Genomic DNA, 27,143 nt, shown 5'->3' on the forward strand with positions numbered 1-27,143 from the left:
ATAATTAGGCCCAACTTGTTATAGACCCAACCCACCTTCTTTTTAAATGGTGGACCCCGTAGCCCGTTAAGGCCCGCGCAGGGCTGACCGCCTAGACGTAGCACTTTTTTTTTCAAGCCCGCATGAAATTATTTTTCTTTTATATTTTCTTTTACCTCTTAAATTCTGGAATTGGAATTCCGCAGAGACGAAACAGAGGCAAAACAGAATGAAACCGAAAGTCAACGATAAGAAGAAGAAGAAGAGAGATCATGAGATTAATGATGATTCTGATTCTGTTTCTGGTGGTGATCCGCAAGCGGTTGTGCGAGACTTGTTGAAGGAGTTTCCGAATATTGGGTGCGATTTGAAGCAGCTTTTGCAATTGATCGATAGCGGCAAAGCGGTCGATATAACCGGAATAGCTCAGAAATCTCTGATCAAGCCTCTCAGAGGTCTCTTCCTTTGCTTGCATCTCAAGGAACTAAATCACGGAGCTTTCGTGTTGCCTCCACATGTTCCTCCAACTCTGGAGGTTATTGGGTCCATGATCACGCCTTGTTTAGATGATGATGATGCTCGACCAACTGAAAGAAGAAGGCCAATTGGGCCGGAGATGCCGACGCCGGAGCTACTTGCAGCTGCTGCCAAATTGAGAGAGGCAGAGGCGGAATTGAGGGAAGCTCAGTTGGAAGAAAAAGGTAATCGGGTTTTTATAGGACCTGCACCGCGTGTTGTAGTGGCTGAAGCTGAATCAGCTAACCAGGGTGATCGTTTCGAAGAGGTGACAAGGATCATGGAAGCAGAGGATGATAGCTTGTATGACATATTGGGAGTAGACCACTATGTGTCTGCTGATGACATCAAGAAAAGGTACTGGAAGTTGTCGCTTTTGGTGCACCCTGATAAATGCTCACACCCTCAAGCCAGCCAAGCATTTGTGAAGCTGAACAAGGCGTTTAAGGAGTTACAGGATCCGGAGAAGCGGAGAGCGCTGGATGAGAAGATTGAGCTCAAAGAGAAGCAGGAGAGATTCAAAAAGAGAAACATGGCAGGTGATGTGAGTGTTGTTAAATCGGCACCAAGAAGAGATGAGTGGATGACAGAGCTCCCACGGGAGAGGAAACATGGTATGAGTACAATGCAATCGACAATGTTTAGCAGCAATGCTAAAGAAGGGCGTGGAGATACTGGTTGTTGGACTGATGCTCCATCTGAAAGAGCTCGGAAGGCTAAGATGGATTACTTAAAAGCCTATAATGAGTTTCATCGCTTGCTTCGAATGAGGAGGAGAGGAAGAGGAGTTTAGATGCAGAGTTGATGGACAGATGCAATAAAGAGAAACGATCGAAGTCATTGTTACAAAAGCACAAAGAGGAGATTAGAGCGAGCCGTTTGAAGAGGAAGCACTCCAAGCAACAGGTAGAGGAGGAAGACTGGGTGGGGAAACATCCGTGGAAGCCTTGGGACCGTGAGAAGGATTTGGCAGGTGGTAGACAAAGTGTGAAACTGGATTCAGAAGACATGACTCGAGGTTTGTCATCAAGGTTTTCTGGAGGATCATATCAAAGGAGCTTTCTCTAGCCATGAAATGGCATGGGTGAGCTTCTTGGTTTTTCCCATGCTTTAATTCACAAGTCTTACTTTTTACACTGAATGAATGAATGATTAATTGTTTCTTGTGTTAAATTTATTATTAATACGAGGAAAAGAGTTGGGACATTTCTATGTGTTGGGGTGAAATGTAAAACTTTTTGATACTATATGTCTGTAAAAACAAGTGTTTCCAAGGAACTGATATTCAGTCGATGTGAAGGTGATCGTGGTTTCTCTTGAGTAATGCCTTTTACTGTTCTTGTGTGAATTGTATTGAGAAAACACTGGAACTTTTGTTTCTGGATTTGTTTTTACTTCTGAGCATTTGAGGAAGCAAACCATCAAATAAGCCATCTTTCTGTGCTGTGGGGGTCTGATCTTTTTTAGATGTTAATAATATAGAAAATCAGTCTATGAGGTTCTTGATAGTATGTATGGAGCACATAAAGGACTTGGAAAGATTTTGATTTTCTGGGTACTTGATGTACAATTTCTTGCAAGAGAGTATAGACTTGTGTAGGTATTTTACAGTTTTACTTGAACCCTTTATCGCAGAAAGTCTGAAGTTGTTTGTGTGTGCATTTCTTATGATCCTGTATCTAGGTGTGTATTTTCTGTTTGAAAACTCTTGACAATTGAAAGAGGGAGTTCGATCTGTTCCCTTCATCCCATTGACAAGTTGAAGTATCCATTTCATTCCAATTATTTTCATTTTTTTGAAGGCAGTGCTAGTGTACTTGCTTCCTTAGCTGTTTTATTGAGCTAATTAGGCTAGATTTTAATTGTCGCCAAGTCTTACAAACATTTATAGAACTGTTGCAGGTAGAAAAAAGCACAACGGATGATTGAAGGATATGAACAGCAGATACATAATTTTGTTTTATTCTTTTCTGATCTCATCACTCCAAACACCAAACAGAAGAAGATTACAGAATATTTGTGAGAACTTACTTTACAGTTTATACATTACCAATAAACAAAACAGACTAATTTAATACAAACCTGGAGATATATACATGTCATCTTGCTACAGTTGCTGCATACATACTGTTATCATCACATACTGTGTACATTTTCCAGATATGCATATATATAGAACTACAAACTCCCAAGAATCCTACAATGAACCCAAGAACAACTGAAAGCCATGGAATTTGTTGCCCATTAATGTCAACAAGATATTGATTATTGTTTTTTTCTTTCTTAATGCCTTTATTTGGATTTGGCAGGCACTCATTTGAAAGTGGTGGACCACAAAGTTTGGGATTCCCCTCGAAGGCAGAGGCATTGAAGCTTTGGAGCTGAGTACTTGTTGGAATTCCTCCTTCAAGATTATTGTATGAGACATTAAAAGATGACAAGAAGTTGAGACTAGTCAATGACAGTGGGATTTTTCCAGACAAATGATTCATGGAGAGGTCCAAATTCTCCAAGTTTTTGAGGTCGGACAGTTGCTCTGGAATGTTGCCGGAAAAGTTGTTATTGCTAAGGCTCAATGTACGAAGAAGCTGCAATTGACCAATCTCAGTAGGTATGTTTCCACTAATGGTATTATTGCCTATGTTTATTGCAGGAGGAAAGGAAGAAAATAATTTGTACTGCCGTAGTGTTGGACTCTGATATCCATATATTGGCAATTCAAGATAAATATCATCATCTTGAGCTGTAGAGCTTTCAGATACTAACATTGGTAGTTTACAAAGCTCTTTCGGAAATTCACCTGAAATTTGGTTATTGTCCAATTGTATAAAAAAGAGCCTTGGAAGAGTCCCCAACCAACTAGGAATTATTCCTGTGATTCTATTGGACTCAAGAGCCAAGATCTTTAGTTTCTTGACCTTAGATAGCCATATAGGTAGTTGACCTGTCAGCTCACATTGACGCAAAACTAACATTCGAAGATTTTGGAAACCATCAAAATCGACGACGCCAAGATCATCTGGAAATTCCTCACCTACAAAATTAGATGCAAGGGATAGGACTACAAGATTTTTGCAATGCATCAGTATCTTCATTGCCTTGGCGATATTAGTCATTCTGTTATAACCAAGCGAGAGGAAGGACAAGGACTTCAATGACAGAATCTCAGGTTGTATTTCTCCTTCTAGATCATTGCCACTCAGCCGAATTGCTTTCAGGTACTTGCAAGAGTAAAGGCTCACTGGAAACATACCGGTGAGGTGATTCTTCCCAATATCAAGCTTACTGAGGCTGATAAGTCTGGAAAAATTAAGCTCAGAGATATTACCTTCCAAATTGTTAAATCCCATATTCAATTCTGCAAGGCTTGTGCAATTCATCAAAGATGGGGGCAGAGAACCTTCAAGATTATTGAACTGAAGGAGTAATAGTTTCAGTTTGGAGAGCTTGCCAATACTTTCAGGGAGCACGCCAGTCAATACATTAGAGTTGAGGTCAAGGATTGAGAGGTTTGTAAGGTTGGCAATTCTTTCACCAATGGCTCCGTCTAGCGAATTGTGAGGTAAAGAAATTTCTTCAACTGTGGTAGCATTGTAGATGTCATCTGAAAGTAAACCTGACAAGTCATTGTGACCAGCACGAAAAACATGCAGTTTGGAACACTCACCTAGTCCTTGAGAAATTTTGCCACTAAATTCATTGAATGAAAAATCCAATAGCCTAATCAAGGGAGAAGAATGAAGACAAATTGATGATGGGATAGAACCTGAGAATGTGTTGTTGCTAACATTGAAACTAGTCAAATTCAAAGCTTTTTGGAAGAATGAAGTTGGAATTGCACCATGCAAGTGATTGCTGGACAAATCAAGCTTTCGGATGTTTTGGGATGGTAAAGAAGATGGTAGCTCTCCGGAAAGAAGGTTATAGCTCAAATCAAGGATCTCCAAATGATTCAAAGACGAGAAGAATCCTGTACTTTGATCTAGTGAACCGTAAAGTGAATTGTGGGAGAGATTCAAGTGGGTGAGATGTGTGAGATTTCCAAGTGAGGATGATAGAAAAGTACCTTCCTTGAGTTTAAGTCCTTTGGAAGGTAACTGCAAATGAGTAATCCAACCATCCTGATTACATGTGATCCCCTCCCAATTGCAACAATCAAAGGAAGTCCAATTCAACTGAGGAGATGACAGAGTGAGAGAAAACGACAGCAGAGAGCTGCGCTCACTTTGGTTGCAAGCATGAATGTTTTCAAGTATGATATTGAAAGAGAATATCAAGAGCAGGAAGAAAAGGAATGCATAAGCCATTTGGTGATGAGCTGCGCTAGCAAGTCTGTCTTATGGATCATATCTCACTCATGCTTGTATTTATATGGAACTGGTCAGCATTGCTAAATTAAATGCTGACCACTTAGGTTGCCAGAAGGATCAGCAAGTCAATAATCCAGTCTGACCGTCATTACATCTTTTTTGAGACAGATAGCTATCATTTTCATATAGATTAAATAAAAGAAGATATTTGGGCATGAACTCTCTATCTAAGATTCTAAGTTTTGTGGCATATGCGCGTCTTCATTTGCTCATAGAATTTGTCTAGCAGTCTTTGTTTACTTAGAGTTATTATGAGTTATGAGAATGAAGTGCCCCTTAATCAGCCAAACAATCAAAACACCAAAGCATGTACAATCTGGCTATCTAGCTTCTGATGTTTTTTGTCCTGTTGATTTGCACAGTTATCATCACAATGAAAAAGGTCGAAAGAGATCAGGCCCATCTTTGGCCTTTCTGGTGCAGGAAGTTCAAACTTTGAATCAAACCATATACGGTGTGTATGTACTGATTTGCATATATGTGGAGTGTTGCTATATGCTCTTTGTTTATCTGTTGATTTGCAAACACAACCCTTTCGTGGAGTATTTCTGTTCTCTGTATACAAAGCTTTTGTATAAACAATGTGCAGATTCCTCAGGTCTGTATTTGCTGTTTGAAAGAAAACTCTAATCCAAATTCAGAGTGACAAGTGAAAGAGGGAGCTATATTCCCATGTAAACGTTGATATATTCCATTTTCTTTCGGTTGTAGTCATTTGTAAGGCCACTGCATAGTCGTACGTGTTGCTTTAAAGTTGTTCAGTTACCTGATCTTCACTTTAGTAGTTGGTAAGTTGCGATGTACACTAATCTTTACAGGACTGATAATGCTGTGTTGATACTGCTGCAGGTAGACAACACTAACAGCATAATGGATGGTGGTAGGCAGAAGTAACATCTGAGATTCGGACTTGCAGCTTAGCAGTTGGTTCTGTAGTCCAAGTGCAGACACAAGAAGCGAGACAATGAAGAAGAATAATGTCAATTAGATCGCTGCCTGCTAGTGAACAAAGCAGCAGTCATGCCAATGACCAGTGACTTCAACAGAAGGCCTATAAAATATGAAGGTACTTTGGAAATTAACAAGACAAAAACTAACAAAGTTGTTCATGGACAGGATTCTTGGGGAGAACAAATTTCAGGAATTCTATACATTTACTCTGTTTCCAGCGCTTTTCAGACATATTTTCTAACTAGTTCTGACTTCTGAGTCCACTAATAAGTTGTTTTCAAACCAGGTTTTATATGAGTTTTGAAGGCTAGATAAAAGTCTGTTGGTACAAGAATTGTTGGCTATCCCTTTATGATCAAAACACAAGCATACATGCTACATGTTGTAGCCTGGTAGCAAGGACTGCTCGAGTGCAGTATGAAGAATCTGACAGATCTCATATGCATCAGGTAGTTCATACATGTGCATCTCATTCACTAAGGATGGCAGCCGTGCTTGCCATCCCGATTAGACGGATACCCCTGCTGTATCTGTTCTATCTATTGGGTCTGACCATGTGTATATTCAAATGTGTTTGCTTCAGTTTTTAAGTGTTTGAATTTCAAATACCTTTTAGCAAAACAATAGTCTATTCGTGCTTGAGCTCCAAGTTAGTTTAAGGTGGTTTGGCAAACCAACCCGTGACCACATAACTTGAGCCTTTGGGAACCAGCTGGGTTTTGTGATACACAAACCAAGTTAGCAGCTACCCATGTGATGCACCGCCCAAGCTATCAGCTGTCCTAAGTGTCCTCTTAGGTAAAGTGGTTTTGTAGAGCCTTTATGCTTGATTAAATCTGATCTTGTTTTCCCAAAACCATTTGTCTTATCCTTTTGGCTTTAGTCTTTCCTAGGAAAGTCTATTCTCAGCTTTTGTCTTATGAGTGGAGGGATCCCTAGGGTCCTATCTGTCCTAGTCAGACAAGCAGCTAGAGTCCAAAATAACCTTGTTGATGTGGCAAACGTGCTTGCTTCCTCATAGCTGTGCACTTTGCCTATAAATAAAGAGCAAGACCTCTCCTGTTCCTTGGTTGTTGAAAATAGTCTTGTTTGTTTTCTTCCATTGAGTCTAGCATCTGCTAACTACTCATATATCTCTAAGTCTTCCCTGTGATTGTCAATCTTAGAGCTGAGCTCCAAAACCTTTTCAAATTAATATCATTGTGCATTTGCATGCCTTGAGATCTGTCTAGGTGATGCAACAACCCTGGCGAAACTGTCTTTGAGAATTAGCTAAAGGCGTTAGTTGAATTCTGCATAGAAGCTTCAATTCGTGCTATGTGTAAAACACTTGAGTGACAAGAGAGCAAGTTCAGTTGAGTGCTAGTAGTCAGACTAGGCAGGATAGCTAGGTGTTGTGCCATCCTCTGAGTTGTGAGTCTTGTAAGAAGTGTCTTTACGATAGTGTAATAGTTTGTCTCTCAAGAGTTAGAGGCACGCAGTTTTTCTCCCTGGTTGCAGGGTTTCTGCGTATAGAAAAACGTACTGGTGTTATATCTTTTACTTTCAGTACTTGCCTTTTTATTTACACAACTTAGTCTCACAGTAAACAGGATAACACCCCCCCCAAGGACCTTCAAAGTCCGAAATAAATTTGAAGATAAAGCAATGCAGGTTGAAGGGGAGGCATGAAAAGAGAGGCTACGTATTGCATAGATGATAGGTCAAGTTGGTGATGAACATCTCTGAACATCTTAGGTTGACAAGAACCACCAACGAATCAGCACATCACATAATGCTTGTGTTTGCTTCCATGATAGTTTAGTCACAGCTACAAGATGTAACCCATAAGTACGTATCAGCTGCAATTTCATTATCCGAACTCAGAAATATTGGGTAAACTAAAAGTGGAAAACCTTTACTCACTTTAATATGGTAAATTAAGATTCAGATTTAGTAGAAACTTACTTTCCAAGATCTGATGGACCTGAAAACTATAAGCTTAAAAAGAAGCAAGGATTTGCGGAGTTCGCATGTCTGAAGCTCAAGCACAACTGCACAAGTACCAAATGAAATACAGGTAATGCATGGATTTTGTGTCTTACATCCGAATTCTCAATTGGGGAGAGCAGATGAAGGGAATGTAGCCACAGTGTTAATCATGCAAGAGATTGGAGAATATAACTTTCCTATCAACTCATGGACTATCTGATTTAAGAGAGTAGAGTTTTCCTATCAAAGGCAGGAATGTGTTTTCTCCTTTCTACTATTTCCCAATGGATTTGCAAATATCTTTCCTAATTCCTCAGGGTAACAGAAGTAACAATGCTCCCTATATATAAACACCATGCACACTGAAGAAAATCCATCACAAGGGCACAAATCAGACAGTTAAGAATGGCGTCCAAGAATACAATTACTTTGATATTGTTCATCATCATCACCTTCACTTCTCTCATCCCTCAAACCGAAGCTAGACTATTGCGCTCTCAACCAGCCGCTGCAATCCCTCAAACACCAATCCGTTTCCCCTTCCCCGAATCCCAATCCACAGTTCTCCCAGATCCTTCACAATTCTTTGCCTCAGATCTCCTCTCAACCCCTCTTCAAACTCGTTCTTCGAAAACTTCGTCCTCGGAAATGGCGACAACCCTGAATACTTCCACCCTTACCAAATCAAATCCTCCGGCTCCTCCTTATCTCTCTCTTACCCTAACCACATCCCAACCAGTACCTCCATACTCCAGAACTTCACCGCTAACCTCACCATCTCCGCCACACAAGACTAGGCCGACTACCAACAACATCACGTGGTGTCATCCTTCAACGACCTAAGTGTCACACTTGACTTCCCCTCCTCCAATCTCCGCTTCTTTCTCGTCCGCGGAAGCCCCTAATTGACATTCTTCGTCTACAATCCCACCAAGCTTTCCATCTCCACCGCTCATGCAATCAGCTCATTGTCTTCAAACACGGCGCGTAACAAGCACACGCTCAAGCTCGATAACGACCAGACATGGCTGCTCTACTCGTCCTCGGCAATAAACTTCACCAACAACGACGACCCCTGTCAGCACTGCAGACGAGTTTTACGGCATTATTAGGGTTGCATTGTTGCCGGGTTCAGAAAATGAGCCAGTTCTCGACCAGTACTGTGCTTGTTACCCAACGTCCGGTGAAGCTGTGTTCAAAGAGGAGTTTTCTTTGGAATACAGATGGAAGAAAACCGATGGAGATTTGCTCATGCTAGCTCATCCTCTACATATAAAGCTTCTCCAAAATAATGTCACTGTGCTGGAAAAATTCAAGTATAGAAGCATTGATGGTGACCTAGTTGGCGTTGTGGGAAACTCTTGGGTGTTGAAAACATCTCCTCTTCCGATCAATTGGCATTCCATCAATGGTGTCAAAGACAAAGCTTCACATACAGAAATTATTGCCGCTCTTTCTAGAGACATTGAGGGTCTAATCTCGACACCAATTTCAAACACGGATTCTAGAGACTTCTGGAGTAGTCCTAAGCCTTGAGCCTCTCTAGGGTTCTAGAGAGTTTCGGAGTGTCCTAGAGCCTCTCTAAGATTCTAGAGAGTTCTAGAGTTGTCCGAATGCTTCCCGATCCTTTCAGAAGCTTCCAAGACCTTCCATAATATTTCGGATGCTTCCAAGACTTCTATAATATTCCAGATGCTTCCAGAATACTCATGTGCCCACCAAAACCTTCCTTGAGCCATGTTTGTGTCGAAAATGCTCAAGGAAACTCCTTGTTAATTGGCGGGGTGTGACAATATGCTCCCTATCGGAAATTTCCTTCCCACCAATAATGAAACAATTCTTCTTCCAATCTTACCCTTCTCTACTCTTCTAAATTACTCCTCGTCTGTTCTATTCTGTTCTGTTAAGACCAAAGTCAATTCCCTTCTTCTCCTCTAGCTCATCATCAATGGCCTCATCCACCACCCAATTCTCACTCTACCTTCTTCTCCTAACCCTCTTCTCAGCAACCCAATCATCCCAATCCCTCAGAGACCTCAAACCCAATCCCAACCATCCATCCACCTCACTCCAATCAATCACAGACGTCCATGACCTCCTCCCCAAGTACGGCCTCCCAAGGGGTCTCTTACCCGACAACGTAAGATCCTACACTCTCTCCGATGACGGAACTTTCGAGATCTATCTCGAAAGCCCTTGTTATGTCCACTTTGACGAGCTGGTTTACTACAACACCACCATCAAGGGAAAGTTGAGTTTCGGCTCTGTTTCCGATGTGTCGGGGATTCAAGCCAAGAAGCTGTTTATCTGGGTTTCCGTGACGGGGATGCATATGGATGAAGGTTCTGATTCTGTTGAGTTTTACGTTGGTGCTTTGTCGGAGAAACTGCCGGCTAAACAGTTCGAGGATGTTCCTGTTTGTAAGACCAAGGCTTGCCGAGGAGGAGCTGGAGCTGGCATTGAGTCAATATGAGGTAGATTTGGGTTTTTACTTTGAAATAAAAATAATAACTTCACTGTTTTTGTGTGAATTTTATGGGAAAGATTGGATTTTTTTTGTTTTGTTTATGTCTTTGTTTAAAGGTTGAGTTTGCTTTGGTACAGAATGTGTTATTGTACATGAAGAATCAGCTTACGAGGTTCTTAATTATGTGCATTTTCTTAGTTAAGGACTTTGAAAATTTGATAATTTCGGGTTTCTGAGTGATTGAATTTGGAAGTGTGAAATTTGTATGCCATGTGTGTTGATAACCAAGTCAAAGTGTCTCTTTTTTTTGGTGAATAATGTTTTCAATTGGTATTGTAGGCTATTTAGAGCATCAGTTGAAGGATCAAAAGATTCTTGTAGTCAGTTTAAATATTTAATTGGAGATGTCTAATGTTATTTGATAAAATCATCTTCTATGATTAATTACAAAATATCACACGAACTATAATGTTATTTTCATTTTCATACCTAACTATCAAAAACTTGTATTTTCATATCTTAAGTTTCATTCCATTAGCATTTTAATACCATGATCACTAACATCGTTAAATTTTAAAAGCATTTTCGTCATTTCATTAAATGTATCATTTTTTACATTTAGTTTAACAAAATAAATTATTTTTTGAGGTTATCAAATACAAATAGAAGAATTTACTTTAGCAAAAATATTAAAAAAATATATATAATTAAATATTTATTTTTGCAACACTAGTGATAAAAGTTAGCATAACTCTTGTGTATATATATTTTTGGAGTTACAGGTTAAGCAAAACAAAACAAAATAAATTATATCTAATATCGATAGAAATTTTATCAAATTTTATATAAAATGGTATATTTAACCAAAAAATAGATTAAATATAAAATATCAGAAAAATATGAAATTTAATATAGATACGTACTTGTAAAAAAATAGAAAGTTCAAAGAAATATCGAGGATATCGTGGATATTTTAGTCCGTGATCACAATAACTCATTGACTTGGGTGAAGAAATGGTGTTCTCGAGTTTGAACTTTGAATAATAGCAATGAGAAATATTTAATTTTAATAACAATTTTTATTTATAATTTTTAATTTGAATTATAAGGGTATCATGAATTGACATAAATGTCCTTGAATATTATCAAAATTTAACGGTGTTAGTGGTCAAGGTATCAAAATGCTAACGGAATGAAACTAGAGTATGAAAATGCAAGTTTTTGATAACTAGGTATGAAAATGAAAATAACATCATAGTTCGGTTGGTGTTTTGTAATTAATCCAAATTAAAAAAGAAAAGAAAACAAAAAGATAGAATTATTATGAGAACGAACTGCACCATTATCAACCAAACAAATCAAAACACCAAAGTACGTGCAATCACCAAGCTAGTTTCATCATGTTTATATGCACTCGTATCATTACAATGAACTTTTCCAATCAGTCTCACCTTACACCAATTTTTGGCCAGTAGGTTTAAGAGTCATTTGGGATCGTACTTGCGCTAGGAAATTACCTAGCTTTGTCGAAATACTCTTGTAGACCATAGTTTGGATACTCAATGTATGTGTCTAGTTTGCTAACACAACCGAAATGACTTGACACCTCACTCTCAATTAAGGATATTAGTTTCTTCCTCAACCAACTGTAGCAGATGTCATGTTCAATCCAAAAAATGAATTAAATTTAGATGATGCCTTATCTAGCTAGACTTCAAACTCCCAAACTGAATCCTCCTATGCAAATTATTTGAATCTTTCCATGTATCATTAATCATTTGAATTTTGGATGACCAAGATTGAACCAAACTCTAATTCTTGTGGGGCATGTAATTAACCAGAAACAGAAAAGAAAACAAATGTCTTTCGCAATTGACATCATCATATGCTCTCTATAGGAAATTTCCCTCCAACAAGCAACACCCGTACCAACCGCCCATTCCCACCAATAATGAAACAATTCCTCTTCCAATCTTACCCTTCTCTACTCTTCTAAATTACTCCTCCTCTGTTCTGTTCTGTTCTTAACCCAAAGTCAATTCCCTTATTCTCCTCTAGCTCATCATCAATGGCCTCATCCACCACCCAATTCTCTCTCTACCTTCTTCTCCTAACCCTCTTCTCAGCAACCCAATCATCCCAATCCCTCAGAGACCTCAAACCCAATACCAGCCGTCCATCCACGTCACTCCAATCAATCACAGACGTCCATGACCTCCTCCCCAAGTACGGCCTCCCAAGGGGTCTCTTACCCGACAACGTAAGATCCTACACTCTCTCCGATGACGGAACTTTCGAGATCTATCTCGAAAGCCCTTGTTATGTCCACTTTGACCAGCTGGTCTACTACAACAAGGACATCAAGGGAAAGTTGAGTTTCGGCTCTGTTTCCGATGTTTCAGGGATTCAAGCCAAGAAGCTGTTTATCTGGGTTTCCGTAACGGGGATGCATATGGACGAAGGTTCTGATTCTGTTGAGTTTTACGTTGGTGCTTTGTCGGAGAAACTGCCGGCTAAACAGTTCGAGGATGTTCCTGTTTGTAAGACCAAGGCTTGCCGAGGAGGAGCTGGCATTGAGTCAATGTGAGGTAGATTTGGGTTTTTCCTTTGAAATAAAAATAATAACTTTACTGTTTTTGTGTGAATTTTATGGGAAAGATTGGATTTTTTTGTTTGTTTTGTTTATGACTTTGTTTAAAGGTTGAGTTTGTTTGGGTTCAGAATGTGTTATTGTACATGAAGAATCAGCTTACGAGGTTCTTAATTATGTGCATTTTCTTAGTTAAGGACTTTGAAAATTTGATAATTTCGGGTTTTCTGAGTGATTGAATTTGGAAGTGTGAAATTTGTATGCCATGTGTGTTGATAACCAAGTCAAAGTGTCTTCTTTTTTTTGGTGAATAATGTTTTCAATTGGTATTGGTACAGAATGTGTTACTGTACATGAAGAATCAGCTTACGAGATTCTTAGTTATGTGCATTTTCTTAGTTAAGGACTTTGAAAATTTGATAATTTCGGGTTTTCTGAGTGATTAATATTGGAAGTGTGAAATTTGTATGCCATTTGTGTTGATAACCAAGTCAAAGTGTCTCTTTTTTTGGTGAATACTGTTTTCAATTGGTATTGTAGGCTATTTAGAGCAACAGTTGAAGGATCAAAAGATTCTTGTAGTCAGTTTAAATGTTTAATTGGAGATGTCTAATGTTATTTGATAAAATCATCTTCTTGAACCTATGTTATGATTAAAAGAACGGTTTTCCATTTTCCATTCCAATCAAAAACTTGTGTGCTTTGATAAAGATAAGGGAAGTTTGTAGGTTTTACCCCGATCCTGAATACCAAGTTCCATACTTGCATCATATATATTTCTTTTGAATTGCAAACTTTTCTCGAATCCTCTTTCACTTTGTATCACTCCCATCTATGCTCATGATCTAGACATAGATTGAAGTGATACAAAGTGAAAGAGGATTCGAGAAAACTAAAAGATAAGAAGAAAGGTATCGGCCTGAAAATTAGCATCCAAAAGATAAAAATAAATATGGTATCGTTCCCATCTGCCCTGTCTACTATAGGAAGCTTAGAGGATGAGTGAAATCATCTCTGTTGTGTTGCTCTTTGTATTATTGTTTTTTGTTGCCTTGAATCGCTTGTTCATTTAGTATAGAATGACAATGCAATATCCTTTGTCCTTTTGATTGAATATATAGTGGAGCTATACTGGTGGAAATCTTGAAACCTGTTCAAGTTTACAATAACAATAAACACATCCCTAATCAGCACATTCTCAAGGGAACACACAGATGTAGATACTAATGCGAGACTTATACAAAAACCAAATTCGCAATCACTAAGCTCCAAACCTTCTATGTCCTGTTGCTTTTTGTGTGTAGAAGGCTTTGGCTTCTTAGCAGTTTCTTTTCTTTTTAAGAAAACGCTTAGTGGAGGATATGTTCCCATGATAAAAGTAAAATTGCCCTTTTTGGCTCCTATCATCTTCATTTGTGTGATTGACATCGAGTAAATCACTCCATTATGGACTATTGCATGCTGTACTTGCTCTCCATGACCTAATCTACATCCCATTTAATCGCTAAGTTGAAATAACGCTAATCTTTGGAGGACTAACGAAGTTGCCTTGATGGTCCTGCAGATAGAAAAAGAGTCAAAAGCTCAATGGAGTCGGAAATTGGAAGAAGTACGAGGTGTGCAGATATTTTTATCTCTTCCATAACTTTGCGCTAGTTGCTATCAAGTTCCCTCAACCCAACTGGCCTAAAGAAGCAAATATATGTGCATATCAATTTCTTGTTCAAGTGCCACAAAACGAAATAATGTATTATTATTTTCTGTGTGCCAACTGCAGACATTGATCTTACCTTATGAATTATGTGTAAATATGTCGAAATCTCATGCTTTTCAATGAAAATGTGTTGGATACTTTATTATGATTCTTACAATAAGAGTACTATCTAACTTCTAATAAACCTTCCCTTCACTCTGGCCATACTCCTTGCTATCATCACCATGAACCTGTTATGTACATTGTCTAGGAAATAGTAATATGCATACCTCCATTTCTGCAGAAATACTAAAGGACCAAAGACTCCCCAAAATCCTATAATGAACCCAAGTGCAGCGGAAACATAAAACCATGGAAATTTCTGCTCCTTCATGTCTGCATCTGTGTTGTTCATATCAGGTTCATCAGTGCCCTTAATTCTCTTACACTTATTTGGAAGTGGATCACCACAAAGTTTCAGATTCCCCTCAAACGCAGAAGCATCGAAACTTTGGAGCTGAGTGCTTGATGGTATTGGCCCTTCAAGATTATTGTAGGAGACGTTGAATTTTGATAAGAAATGAAGACCTGTGACAGCTGCTGGGATGTTTCCAGACAATTGGTTCATGGAGAGATCCAAAATCTGCATGTCCTTTAGGTTAGCTATCTGTTCTGGAATATTACCGGAGAAGTTGTTGTTGCTAAGATACAAAGTTTTCAGAAGCTTCGATTGGCCAATCTCAGAAGGTATGTTCCCCTGTAGGTTATTGCTTTTTAGGGATATATATGGTGCGTAATACAAGAAGTTGTACTGTAAAGGTATTGCATGATCAACACTGGGGTAAAAGATAGGCAGATCACTAGCAGTACGACCTACTTGAGCTGCAGCTTGTTCAGATACCAACATAGGAAGCATCCACAATTCCTTTGGAATTTTACCTGAGAGTAGGTTGAAGTCCATGATTATAGAAAAGAGATTAGGGATAGTCCCTATCCAACTTGGGATGGAGCCTGTGATTCTATTTTGACTCAGCTCCAAGTACTGTAACTTTCTGAGCTTTGATAGCCATAAAGGGAGTTGACCAGTAAGGTTACAGGAACTCAAATCCAACATTCGAAGATTTTGGAATCCATCAAAATCAGCTTTCCCAAGATCAGTAGGAAATTCCTCACCTACAAGGCTTTTGCAACCCATCAGTATCTTCATTGCCTCTTTGACATTCGTCAAACGTTTGTTTACTCCCAGTGAGAGGAAGGACAGGGATTTCAATGAAGCAATTTCAGGCTGTATTTGAAGCTCTAGATTATTATAGCTCACTCGAATTGCTTTCAAGAACTTGCACGAGTAGAGGCTTCTCGGTAAGACACCAAAGAAGTTATTCATCCTCAAGTCAAGTTTACTAAGTGTGCTGAGTTTGGAGAAATCGAACTTGGAGAAATTACCTCCCAAATTGTTAGATCCCATACGTAGTTCAACAAGTTTTGTGCAATTCATCAAGGATAGAGGCAATGAACCTTCCAGATAGTTGAAATCGAGGCGTATGTATTTCAACTTTGAGAGCTTCCCAAGATGGAGAGGGAGCACACCACTCAATTGGTTATAGGAGAGATCAAGGGTTGTGAGGTTGATGAGGTTGGCAATGCCTTCACTGATTGCTCCATTCAGTGAATTTAGAGGTAGTGAGATCTCTTCAAATTTGGTAGCATTATAGATATCTTCTGGAAGCGATCCTGCTAGGTAATTGTGACCAGCACGAAAAACCTGCAGTTTGGAACACTTTCCGAGTCCACGAGGAATACTACCATTGAAATCATTGTAGGAAAAATCAAGGTGTCGTAACGAGGAAGAAGGAAGACAAATAGAGGATGGGATAGGACCTGAAAAGGTGTTGTTACCGACATTGAAACTAGTCAAATTCCAAGCTTGTTGGAAAAGAGAAGATGGAATCACACCATGTAAGCGATTGCTGGAAAAATCCACCATCTGAATATGAGTGGATGGTAGAGAAGATGGTAACACCCCAAAGAGAAGGTTATAGCTCAAATCTATAACTTGGAGATAGTTCGAGGACAAGAAGAGTTGAGTTTGATCTAGAGAACCATACAGGGAATTGTGGGAGAGATTCAAGTGGGTGAGGTGTGTGAGATTTCCAAGAGATGACGATAGAAAATTACCTTGTTTGAATTCAAGTCTTTTGGATGGTAACTGTAAACGAGTGATCCTGCTATCCTGCAGGCTACATGTGACACCCTCCCAACTGCAACAATCGGCCGAAGTCCAGTTCAACTGAGGAGAAGAAAGAGTGCGAGCAAACGACAGCAGAGAGCTGCGTTCGCTTTGGTTGCAAGCATGAACGATTTCAAGTAAGGTATTTGAAGCTAACATCAAGAATAACAAGAAAAGTAATGCATTAGCCATTTAGTGATGAAGCTGCACTGGCAGGTTATGTATTTATATTGAACAGAATGATAAGCTTCCCCCGATTGTTAATGACCACATAAGTTCCCTGAAAGATCAGCAAGTCCGATCAACCCAGTCTGACCGGCATTAATCAATTACATCTACATGTACACAAATTATTGAAGATAATTTGATTTATTTATTTTTTTGAAGACATGTTGTGTGTACAATTGGTTATATCAGGTCGTTTTCCTCTTTGCTAATTAATTGAAGCTTTGAAACTGAATGCTTGTGTATAATTGATCTCATTATGAGGAACTGTGCGCGCCTTGGTGACCCATTTGGTTGCAACATGATAGTAAAATCGGTGCAATAAGAAGCATTCCAATCATCGAATCATGAAATAAGGACGAAGGAGGACTTCAAAAAAAATAAGGAACAGGGGGGAAAAAAAAAAACTTGACTTTGCTTCCAATTACAAAGGGTTATATGCATGATTAGCATGTTATGTGTATGAGGTCAATTGCCTATTAGCCTATGTATCTCATTTGAGAAAAAAAAAATTGCCTATATATTCGCATTAAAGATTGCAGCAAAAGAATCCAAGGAGATCCCTCTTCAGGAAGTAGTGCATGAGAAGAAAATTCCTCTTGAGAGTTGATAGGTAGAGAATGTGGTTACCACTTACCACGCACTTTAGCTAGTAGTGAAATTGCTTCATTCATGTAATTTCATCATCTTTGATAGTAGAAGAAAGAACCACTATTGTCTCAGAGGCGTAGACATATTTACCGAGTCTCGTTAAATCTTGTATCCTAATTGTGTATGTTGTTATTTATACGAATCACACGTAAACCACTAACGTCTAAAACTGATAAATATTTTTTTAGAGTAAACGGGGAGATTAAGGATGGCCTTTTATGAGATGCCCAAACAGTAAACGGCCTGCTAAGAAACCCAACACCAAACTCCAGCCCAATCCAAACCAAACAGAAGATTGGTCTCGTCTCGTCTCCTTCTTCTTCTGCTTCCTCTTCTGCCTCCTCTTCGACACCCTAATTACTGACCACCACACCAACCGGCCCAATCTGAAGATTGGTAGCGAAGGAAACAGTTGCTCAAATCTGTAAGTAAATCTCCGACCACACTCCAATTCGAATTCTAGTTGCTTGCTTCGCTGTGTTTATCAGATATTGACCTGCTGCTTATGTTATGTTTATATCAATCAAAATCATGCCTTCATCCTTAAGTCTATGGGTTGTTTGATCTGTTATAGTCAAAACGATCGAATTGAAACATGTATGATGTTTAGGGTGGTTGAAGAATGTCGAGCTCGGAGGTTGAAGAATGTTTAGAGCCAGAGGTGCATAAATTTCTTATTTAGCTGGGCGTCACAGCGGGACCCAATGGAGGTGGAATTGAACTATCTTGCATCAAAGGAAGAAGCATTGCTCTGATCAAACACATGTTCTTCAAGATAACTCGCCCCTTTCGTCTTTGGATTGACCCACCAAGTGCTCACATGATTCCCATCCACTTAAGGTTCTTCAACCAGTACCGAACCCGTGCCTCCATACATTCTCCAATCCACATTGGGAAACTAAAACTCTACGGTGAACGACGGTTCATGGTCCCTGTCTCAGATGCCATACCTGAAAGGAGGGATATGTATAAGGAGATTATTGAAGGGTATATTTCCACCATGGTTGTTGTTCCTGAAATTATACAACCAGGTATTATGCAAAGGATATACCAGGCGATTGAAAAGGCCGAGCCTGGTTGGCCTATTGATGTGGTCATAATGGCCGTGACTGTTGACATTTTGGGCAAGTCTGTCGTTCCAACAAGCAAATCAGTGTTTCACCATCTGGAAAATGTGAGACTTGATAGTTTGGAATCTGCTGTTAGACAGAAGCCGTGACGTTTTTGTGGCACGAGCCTTGATCACTTTTACGATGCAGGAGAATGGATTACTCGCTTGCCCTGCTCCCACCTTCTTCATGTAGGTTTCTTTGTCCAGTGTTTGGAGCTGAGTCCTGCGCATGATTGCCCCACCTGTGGTCACCCATCAGATATTGTGAAATGTCAGAAAGAGAAACTCTGTATTGTGAATGCGATAACAAAACCCTCAGAGCCACGGGCTTGGCCTATGTTGTTGCTCATGTCGTCAGCAGGCTCTATGTTAACTGGTGCGCTTATTGGCAGACTGTTGGTGAATAGAGCCTTAGGATAGGACTTTTCTCATTCCTGCAGAGTTGCCTTGATGCTCAAGGGATGTCTTGCCCCTTAATGGAATTATGATACATGTTATTGATTACAATGGTCAATCTAGCCATGAATTTTCTATATGTTTCCAATGATTGCTATCTTTTCTATATTCTTCCTGTTACTTGTCAGCTTAGCTGGTGATGGCGTCTTTTTATGTTTCATAAAGATTAAAGTTCTTAGATATCAAAAAAGATTAAAGTTCTTAGATATGAAAGGTCGTTCAGTTTAGGTGAATTATAGCTCTGTCTGGTTGATATGTTGTGCAGATAATGCTAGTTTAACTTAGGCAAATTATATGCTCAATGAGATATTATGTACTCAATAAAGAGATTATGTCACAAGCCATTCATGCTATAGACCGTTACAGAAATACCATAGCGTTACACAAATGTCTTGGACCAATGCTACATATTTGCATAAACAAGCTCGTAATTCTACACAACATATCAACCAGAGCTTCAGGTATCACTTCAAGTGAGAAAGACGACGCTTCATAAAATACATATACAGCACAGGCGGCAGCGCATGGCTTGTGAGTATCCTCATAGCAGTTATTACACCGCCAGAAGAAATGTTGAACAGCGAAGGCCAACACCGCCTGGTTGAGGTCCTTTTCACTTTCACTAGAGACATGGAGTGTCGACACAGGGGACACACCAGACACCTCTTCAGCCAGGGGACAATGCAATCTCGGTGATAAAGGTGCAAGCAGGGCAAGCGAATAATCTGCTCATCATCATCATTATCAATCTCTCCTCGAAAGGGATCAAGGTCCTCCGTACAAATAGCACAGGGTGTGTTTTCAGTACTGGCTTCCTCCAAACTATGAACCCTCACTTCCTCCAACCCCTTGATATACGATGTGAAACCTTTTGGGGCTACTTGACGAGTGAAACGCACTATCCTCACACTAATGGGAATTCCAGGGACGGCCCGGAGAATCACGCGGAATATTTCCTGAATAAAAGCTGCGTGGTTATCTTCAGGGACTCGCAAGGTCTTAAGATAACCAGTAATGATCCTTGCATAAGCTGCTCTCTGGAAATTAGAGACAGGGACTTGAAACCGTCTTTCGGTGACCCAACTCGATTCGCCGTAACTAATGTCGCTGGGGCCTAGTCGGAATTCGTCTCCGGGGAAAGTTACTGTTTGGTCGTAGAGTTTCAATGTGATGGGAACCATGTCGACGCCGGATGGGTCCACCCAACGGCGACAGGTGTGGATTAGCTTCAAGAGACGAAAACGGATGGGGGCAACCCTCGATCTGATCCAAAGTCTCTTACCGTGCCGAGCAACCCCAGAGAATTGGATTGCGCTGCAGCAATAGAATTGATCCTCCAAGTTGGGCATTGTCTGATGCATACAATACAAGCTTGATTGTTGATGGATCAATCGATTAACAACACATATAGAAATCGACGACGAAAACACAATTGGACATGATTTGAGTTGAGGGTGGGGAGAATTGTTGACTTACCTGTCCGATTGCTTGACCTCATTTCCCATCCAATCTAGGGTTTTCTCCTAGGAGAGGGAATTGGGGCGAAGAGAATGGGCTATTTTATATGCGCTGATCACGTGGTCGTCACGTGGTAGCCCTGTGGGGATCTTAGGCGCAATCGATGGTTTTCTAGGAAACAATAAACGGCCTGCTAAGAAACCAACACCAAACTCGAACCCATTCCAAACAATCCGAGAAAGAAAGAAAGAAACAACGGACCCAATCCCTCCTCATCTCCTCTTGTTCTTCTTCTTCGACATCCTGATCACCGCACCGACGGACCCAATCTGAAATTGGAAAAGCTCAGTACCTTGTGGCATCTTTGGCGAAGAAACTAGTTGCTGAAATTGGTAAGTAATCTCTACTTGCTTCGCTGTGTTTATCAATTATTGACCTGCATGCTTATGTTCTGTTTATATTGATCAAGATTATTATGCATCGAGTAGTTCAAGTCTATATGGGTTGTTTGATTTAAATTCTGTTATTGAAAATTAATCTTTCAGAGGAAGCATGTCCAGCACTAGTCAGAGCCAGAGCGAGAGGCGCTTGAGTGTCGTATATTACTGGGCGTCACAGTGGGACCCCGTTTCAGGTATTACACTACCTAACTTCGACAGAAGCAGGGCTCTGTTGAAATACATGTTCTTCAAGGTAACTCGTCCCTTCCGTCGTTGGATTGACCCACGAAGGGCTCACATGATTCCCATCCACCTAAAGCTCATCAAGCAGTCCCAAACCCGTTCCTCCATTCGTTCTCCGGTCGACATTGCTGAACCAAAGCTCTTCGGTGAACGACGGTTTATGGTCCCTATCTCAGAAGCCATAGCTGAATGGGATTTGTACAAGGAGGTCATTGCAGGGTATCTGTCCACCATGATTGCTGTTTCAGCAGATACCGAAAAATTTATCATGCAAATGATATACGAGGCAATTGAAAAGGCCGAGCCCGGTTGGCCTATAGACGTGGTCGTCATGTCCGTGACTGTTGACATTTTGGGCGTCGTTGTTCCAACAACTGAATTGTTCCACCGCCTGGACAATGTGAGACTTGATAGTTTGGAATCTAGTACTAGACAGAAGCCGTGTCGTATTTGCCGCAAGAGCCTTGATCATTTTCACGAGCTCGGAGAAGGGATTACTCGCTTGCCCTGCTCCCACATTTTTCATGTAGGTTGCTTTGTCCAGAGTTTGGAGCTGAGTCCTGTGCAAACCTGCCCCACCTGCGATCACCAACTCCATATTACGGGTGCACCAAGAGCCTCCTGGCCGTGGGATTGGCCTTTGTTTCTCATGGTCTCGGCAGGCTCTATGTTAACTGGTGCGCTTGTTGGCAGACTGTTAAGAAAAAAATAAATTAAGGAATTTTTTCATTCATGCCTTGTGGATGTCTTGCCCCTTGTTTTGGACTGATGGAATTGTGATATATATTATATTTATTGCAACGGTTAATCTAGCCATGAGTTCTTCTAATTGTGTCCAACGATTGCCTGTTCAGTGTTTTGCCTTTCATTAACAGACTTGTACCTACTTGTTTTGAATGTTGAGTACATTAGATGGGCCATTGAGTTACGATTTTAATTTCTTTTTAAATTTGAGATTTTGAGCAGCTCATTGGTTTCTTGCCTGTATTGCCTATTGTTTAGGGACTAGTATATTATTCTGTAGATTTTGAGTAGATAATGTTTGAATATGATGAAGGAAGTTGGTATTATCCTGTCTGAATATTTTTGTACTTTAGGTGATGTAATTTGGTATCTGTTAAATGAATTACTGACGTATAATGGCATTGTGTTTTGTTGTAATCAGTGGCTTTTGGTTTTGGATTCTTTTCAGAGTAATTTGGCACAGGGTTGTGTTGAATTTTGATCCTTTTTAATTTGGCACACTAAACATTGGTAGAAGAATGCTTAGTAGTATCCATCTAGGTTATAGGTTTTACATGCTGTTTTGCAAGTATCAAGCTGCATTAGTTCCTCTTCTCTGTTAGGAATCATTGTTGGGTTTACTGCACATGTTTTTTTTATCTAATATGGTTGTCTTATAGTATGAGAATTGTTTACCCAGTAGGTTTAGGTACCTACTTATGAATGGTGTTCTAATAAGGAAAGGATATCCTTCTGGATGATGGTTTTTACTGTAATCCTTGTTGATTACAGGGAAGGAAGAGGCATTATTGTTTGCCACCAAATAGGAATACGTAATACGGGGTTCGGCTCTTAGTTTTGTATTGCAAAGACAAAGAGCAAAGTGTATTCCATTATAGGTTAGAGGGTGAGAGAGGGCAGAAAGGAGAGAGATTGGAAGAGAAAAGAGTCCTTGATTTCTTATTCTTTCTAGTGTGTACCCATCATTAATAAGGTGGAAGAGTGTTTTCTGCTTGTGAATGTAGGTAAAAGTTTTGCTCTTGACCAAAAAAAAGAATTACCTTAGTTCTGTGTTCTTTTCTCTATGGTTGTTTCTCGTGGTTTCCTGTGCTTGTTTGGGGTTCTTTGACACACATTTTGACTGAATACACGACAGTTGGGGGTCATTTGTTGCTTTGATATTATTATGAAAAAGTGAAAAACTAAGTATTGAATTTTTGCTTTGATATTATTATGAAAAACAAAGTGTTGAATAGTTTCACTGTCCCTTCTCTAATGTATAAGAAAGGTGAATCTTGATCAAGCTCGCTTCAATAATCTGCAAAGAAACGTAGCAGTGTAAAAATATATGAGAAGCCTAGGCCGCGGGGCTGAGGATCTTGATGATGATTTGGTCTTAGTGGCTTGCACTAAAGGCATGGAGTATCGACACGAAGGGGGCACACCTGACGCCTCGATCTGCTGCCGGGAGACGATGCATTCTCAGAGATAAAGGGCATGCTCATCATTATCAGACCCTTAAGGGAGTGATCAAGGTCCTCCGTGCAAATAGCCCATGGTATGTGTCTAGCTTCCTCCAAGCTATCAACCCTCAGAATGTCCAATTCCTCGGCACACTAATGAGAAATCCAGGGCCGGTCAGGTGAATCATCCCGAATATTTTTTTCCAGGGACTCGCATGCTCTTAAAATATGCAGCAATGATCTTCCTATAAGCCGCCCTTTGGGAGAGACCGGGACATGAAAAAGTTGTCTCTTTTAGTTACCCGGCCAATTCCATATGACAAAGCCACCATTGCCGGGGAAAGGCGGTGGAGAGTTCTGGAGTGCTGAGGGCCTCGGGTAGCCAAGGATAGATGGAGGTTCTTTGAGGCATTCAGTTTCTTCATCTGCTAGAAGCTTTTCTGAACCGAAAATTATACAGCGCACCCGTCCATCTCCGCCGTCCATTTTGAAAAAGTCAAAAGTCCGCGTCAAATGGACAGCGGAGATGGACGGGTGCGCTGAATACGCTCTCTTTCTGAATTGGGACATTGTTGGGGAGTTTTCATAGTGGCTCGGATGTGTTGATACAAATATAGAGTGGTGTGTCATATTTGGTACTTCATCGAAGATGTAGCTATATAAAATTATAAATTGGCACAGCTTCTCAATCACTCTTTATGCTTCAGCTCTATAGTTTGTATTGATTATTATGCTGCTTTCTTGAAAATTGCTTGAGTTGGTACATGTTGTTGATATCATAATTTAGTTCGACAACGAAACTTGACTTTTCAACCCATTCCACTTAGGAAGCGTTGAAATGTCAAAGAGCCACGTATGACTTTAACCTTTCAATGCACCCAAAATTAAGTGCCTTGGCATGTAACCAAGTGGTTGTCTCACCTTCTAGCTAGCTAGCATGGTAAGATTAGAGCATATTGTGACCTAATCATTAGAGAAGTATAGTCTAAATGGGTCTAAAGCCTCAACCTCCAAGGTCGATATTTCGACCTCCAAAACCAAGAGTTCGACCTTCAAATCTTAAGAGCCTCAACCCTCAGCTAAGAGACATGTCAGCTAAGATCTATGGTTTACATATCATTCACCCACTTCCCCACATATCACCACTCTAACAAAACCATGCATAAAGAGGACCACAAGGTTGCCGACACGTGTCGTATCACTCTGACGACCCCATGCTCAGAATGAGATGAAGAATACGGATTTGCCAAAAGAGTGAGGGGAGCCATGCTAAAATGATTTGGCATGTCAGAAGGGTAAGGTGGTGTGATGCAGCAAGGACAAAACCCATGCTTTCTCTTTCCATGTCAGCAACCTCCACCCCTATATATACCAAGCCTTTCCAAGACTAAAGATGATCTCCCCAACTTCATTTTTCTCTCTTCTTCCCCAATTACAACAACACTATCTATGTGTGTGTATATATATATCTATATATGTGTGTGTGTATATATATATATATATCTATCTCTCTTTGTAGGCACATTAGGAGGGTCTCCTCCCATTCCAAGAAGCATAGTTGCTAGGCTCATTTATTCATCTTCTTTCACAAAATCATGTTATACTTGAGCCCTATTTATTCTTCTCCAATCTCTACTTATTGTTCAAACACTTTACTGACTTAAGCGTCGAAGAGTGTTTGGCCGGCCTTAGGCTAGTCCTCCGATAACCTCCTAGCTCACATGTCAACAAGTCATTTAATGGCACTCCACCAACTTGAGGAAGAGAAGGCCCAAGTCAAGTGGCGGATGTCCAACGCCAAGAAGAAGGCGAGGAAGCTCACCATTAAGTGGAGAAAGTCCACACATGAAGTGGAGGGAGCTAGCTCACCTTCAAGGAGTGGAGGAAGTCGACCAACGAAGTGGAGGAAGCTAACTCATCTTCAAGGAGAGGAAGCCCACCATGAGGTGGTACGCGGAAGCCCGACATCAGCCAGAGGAAATCCACCAAAAGAGTGGAGGAAGTCCACTAAAGGAGTCGAGGAAGTGAACCCATCGAGTGGAGCGTAAAGATACAACATCAGTTGAAGGAAGTCCACCAAAAGGAGTGGATGAACCCCACCACTTTACACGTATGATTTCAACGGAACTCTCGTTGACCCGTTGGTGCTAAAAAACGACACCAACACATGTCATAACTAGTTGTGAGGAAAGGTAGTTTGTACTACTACCTAATTATACGCATGCAACCATATCATCCTTCGCCCCCCCCCACATTAGCCGTTTCTCGTCAAATTAACTGGTAGAGAGCCTTAGGGTGTATTGTATTTGGATTCATACAGACTTATTTTAATCAATTGACTTTTTGAAAAGTCTACAGACTCTTTGAAAATTGAAAAGTTCATAGACTTTCACTGATTTCTTAAAACCATAGATTTTTAATCACAGACTGTCACTGATTTCTGAAATCTACAGATTTCATATGAATGACTTATGTAGATTTGTCAATACTTACAGAGTTACAGGAAAGAAAAAATAAATAAAAATGGGACAAACACATAATGACACCGATTATAAGTTTAGTGCTCATCTATCTAATTTCGATGCTTACAGTTGTAATATTTGATTGAAATACATAAACATAGGTAAGAAAAAAGATTGTATTAACTTAACAACACGCATACTTGTACATAAACTAAAGACACATGTTTTAAAGTGGGACATTAGATGTTCACAAGTTTAATTCATGTACGCATATATAATAATATATGATCATGTGGTTCTAATATCAAGAGTTAGTAGATAATATTTAGGTTATCGAGGGTTCCAAACATTACAAATGAAAGACAACAAAATGTTAACATTAAAAAAACATTGAAAAGAATAGGTAGAATAGAACGTCGATAGCACAAAATATTATAAAAAAAATATAAAAAAAGATGATCTATTGTAGGATCAACCTATTCACATGTAAAGAGAAAGTCCGTCGTAACTTTTTCAAATCTTTGCTCTAGTGGATGGAAAAATATTAGAGTTTGGTGAGTGTAATTTACACTACAAAGTCCACAATTATCCATGAGTTATTAATTCCATAAGTATGAATGATATTTTGAATGCATCTGAATTTTTATTCATTTTAAAAAGTCTTAATTGAATACTCCTGAACTTTGGTGGAATTCATAATGATTTTTTAAAATCTAGTTTAATACACCCAGACTTTAATTGATTTTTAAAAGTCTGTATTGAATACACCTAGACTTTCAAATTCCATAGACTTCTTTAAAACTTCCACTAATTCCATATACAATACACCCCCCTTAGAATAGGACTTTATATCATTCATTTCATGCAGCGTTGCCTTGTTGCTTATTGAGATTTCTTTCCCCTGCTTGTTCCTCCGGACAAATGATACATATATATGATTACAAGGTCAATCTAGCGCATGAGTTGTTCTAATTGTTTCCAACGATTGATTGCCATCTTTTCTATATTCTTCATGTTACTTGTCAGCTTGGCTGGTGATGGCATCCTAGTATGTTTCAAAGAAAATCAAAATTCGTTGATATGAGATGTCTTTCAGTTTAGGTGACTAGAACTTTGTCTAATTGATTTGGTGTGCTAATAATGCTAG

At 39.7% G+C, this 27,143-nt stretch overlaps 7 protein-coding genes and 1 pseudogene across 9 annotated transcripts; 5 read left to right on the forward strand and 3 right to left on the reverse strand.

Moving 5' to 3' along the window:
• The first annotated feature begins 201 nt into the window (after positions 1–201).
• LOC101300803 lies at positions 202–5,767 on the forward strand (annotated as a pseudogene). The gene is made up of 4 exons (XR_184306.1): positions 202–1,579; positions 2,805–3,106; positions 5,228–5,319; positions 5,715–5,767. The product of XR_184306.1 is annotated as an uncharacterized LOC101300803 (transcript).
• On the reverse strand, positions 2,595–4,802 carry LOC101312621 (tyrosine-sulfated glycopeptide receptor 1-like). Its single transcript, XM_004296134.1, has one exon. It carries the CDS (start codon positions 4,800–4,802, stop codon positions 2,595–2,597), a length of 2,208 nt encoding a protein of 735 aa, XP_004296182.1.
• A 3,733-nt stretch (positions 5,768–9,500) lies between the features above and the next one.
• Positions 9,501–10,471, forward strand: LOC101301566. The gene has a single exon (XM_004294934.1). It carries the CDS (start codon positions 9,736–9,738, stop codon positions 10,258–10,260), a length of 525 nt encoding a protein of 174 aa, XP_004294982.1. The 5' UTR covers positions 9,501–9,735; the 3' UTR covers positions 10,261–10,471.
• A 1,761-nt stretch (positions 10,472–12,232) lies between these two features.
• Positions 12,233–14,699, forward strand: LOC101301087. Of its 2 annotated transcripts, XM_004294933.1 has the most exons (3): positions 12,233–12,842; positions 13,744–13,755; positions 14,419–14,554. In XM_004294933.1, exon 1 carries the CDS (start codon positions 12,323–12,325, stop codon positions 12,839–12,841), a length of 519 nt encoding a protein of 172 aa, XP_004294981.1. In that variant the 5' UTR covers positions 12,233–12,322; the 3' UTR covers position 12,842; positions 13,744–13,755; positions 14,419–14,554. The 2 variants fall into 2 exon arrangements, with proteins under 2 accessions (XP_004294981.1, XP_004294980.1); XM_004294932.1 differs by lacking the exon at positions 13,744–13,755 and having other exon boundaries at positions 12,233–12,837; positions 14,409–14,699.
• A 28-nt stretch (positions 14,700–14,727) lies between these two features.
• On the reverse strand, positions 14,728–16,521 carry LOC101312916 (tyrosine-sulfated glycopeptide receptor 1-like). The gene has a single exon (XM_004296135.1). The coding sequence runs from the start codon at positions 16,519–16,521 to the stop codon at positions 14,728–14,730; it is 1,794 nt and encodes a 597-aa protein (XP_004296183.1).
• A 1,466-nt stretch (positions 16,522–17,987) lies between these two features.
• LOC101301853 lies at positions 17,988–19,275 on the forward strand. The gene is made up of 2 exons (XM_004294935.1): positions 17,988–18,064; positions 18,251–19,275. Exon 2 carries the CDS (start codon positions 18,404–18,406, stop codon positions 18,857–18,859), a length of 456 nt encoding a protein of 151 aa, XP_004294983.1. The 5' UTR covers positions 17,988–18,064; positions 18,251–18,403; the 3' UTR covers positions 18,860–19,275.
• A 263-nt stretch (positions 19,276–19,538) lies between these two features.
• On the reverse strand, positions 19,539–20,718 carry LOC101302145. The gene is made up of 2 exons (XM_004294936.1): positions 20,684–20,718; positions 19,539–20,559 (listed from the first exon to the last, which is right to left on the reverse strand). The coding sequence occupies exon 2, from the start codon at positions 20,554–20,556 to the stop codon at positions 19,672–19,674; it is 885 nt and encodes a 294-aa protein (XP_004294984.1). The 5' UTR covers positions 20,557–20,559; positions 20,684–20,718; the 3' UTR covers positions 19,539–19,671.
• Positions 20,719–20,971: 253 nt separating this feature from the next.
• LOC101313201 lies at positions 20,972–22,060 on the forward strand. The gene is made up of 2 exons (XM_004296136.1): positions 20,972–21,057; positions 21,211–22,060. Exon 2 carries the CDS (start codon positions 21,218–21,220, stop codon positions 22,058–22,060), a length of 843 nt encoding a protein of 280 aa, XP_004296184.1. The 5' UTR covers positions 20,972–21,057; positions 21,211–21,217.
• Positions 22,061–27,143: the final 5,083 nt, after the last annotated feature.

The sequence above is a fragment of the Fragaria vesca genome, linkage group LG3, assembly GCF_000184155.1.
Source record: "Fragaria vesca subsp. vesca linkage group LG3, FraVesHawaii_1.0, whole genome shotgun sequence".
NCBI classification, from domain to species: Eukaryota; Viridiplantae; Streptophyta; class Magnoliopsida; order Rosales; family Rosaceae; genus Fragaria; species Fragaria vesca.

Bases quoted from the DNA above. Each gene is read 5' to 3' on its own strand.
- LOC101312621 (XM_004296134.1), bottom strand. From the start codon at position 4,802: ATGGCTTATGCATTCCTTTTCTTCCTGCTCTTGATATTCTCTTTCAAT.
- LOC101301566 (XM_004294934.1), top strand. From the start codon at position 9,736: ATGGCCTCATCCACCACCCAATTCTCACTCTACCTTCTTCTCCTAACC.
- LOC101301087 (XM_004294932.1), top strand. From the start codon at position 12,323: ATGGCCTCATCCACCACCCAATTCTCTCTCTACCTTCTTCTCCTAACC.
- LOC101312916 (XM_004296135.1), bottom strand. From the start codon at position 16,521: ATGGTGGATTTTTCCAGCAATCGCTTACATGGTGTGATTCCATCTTCT.
- LOC101301853 (XM_004294935.1), top strand. From the start codon at position 18,404: ATGTTCTTCAAGATAACTCGCCCCTTTCGTCTTTGGATTGACCCACCA.
- LOC101302145 (XM_004294936.1), bottom strand. From the start codon at position 20,556: ATGCCCAACTTGGAGGATCAATTCTATTGCTGCAGCGCAATCCAATTC.
- LOC101313201 (XM_004296136.1), top strand. From the start codon at position 21,218: ATGTCCAGCACTAGTCAGAGCCAGAGCGAGAGGCGCTTGAGTGTCGTA.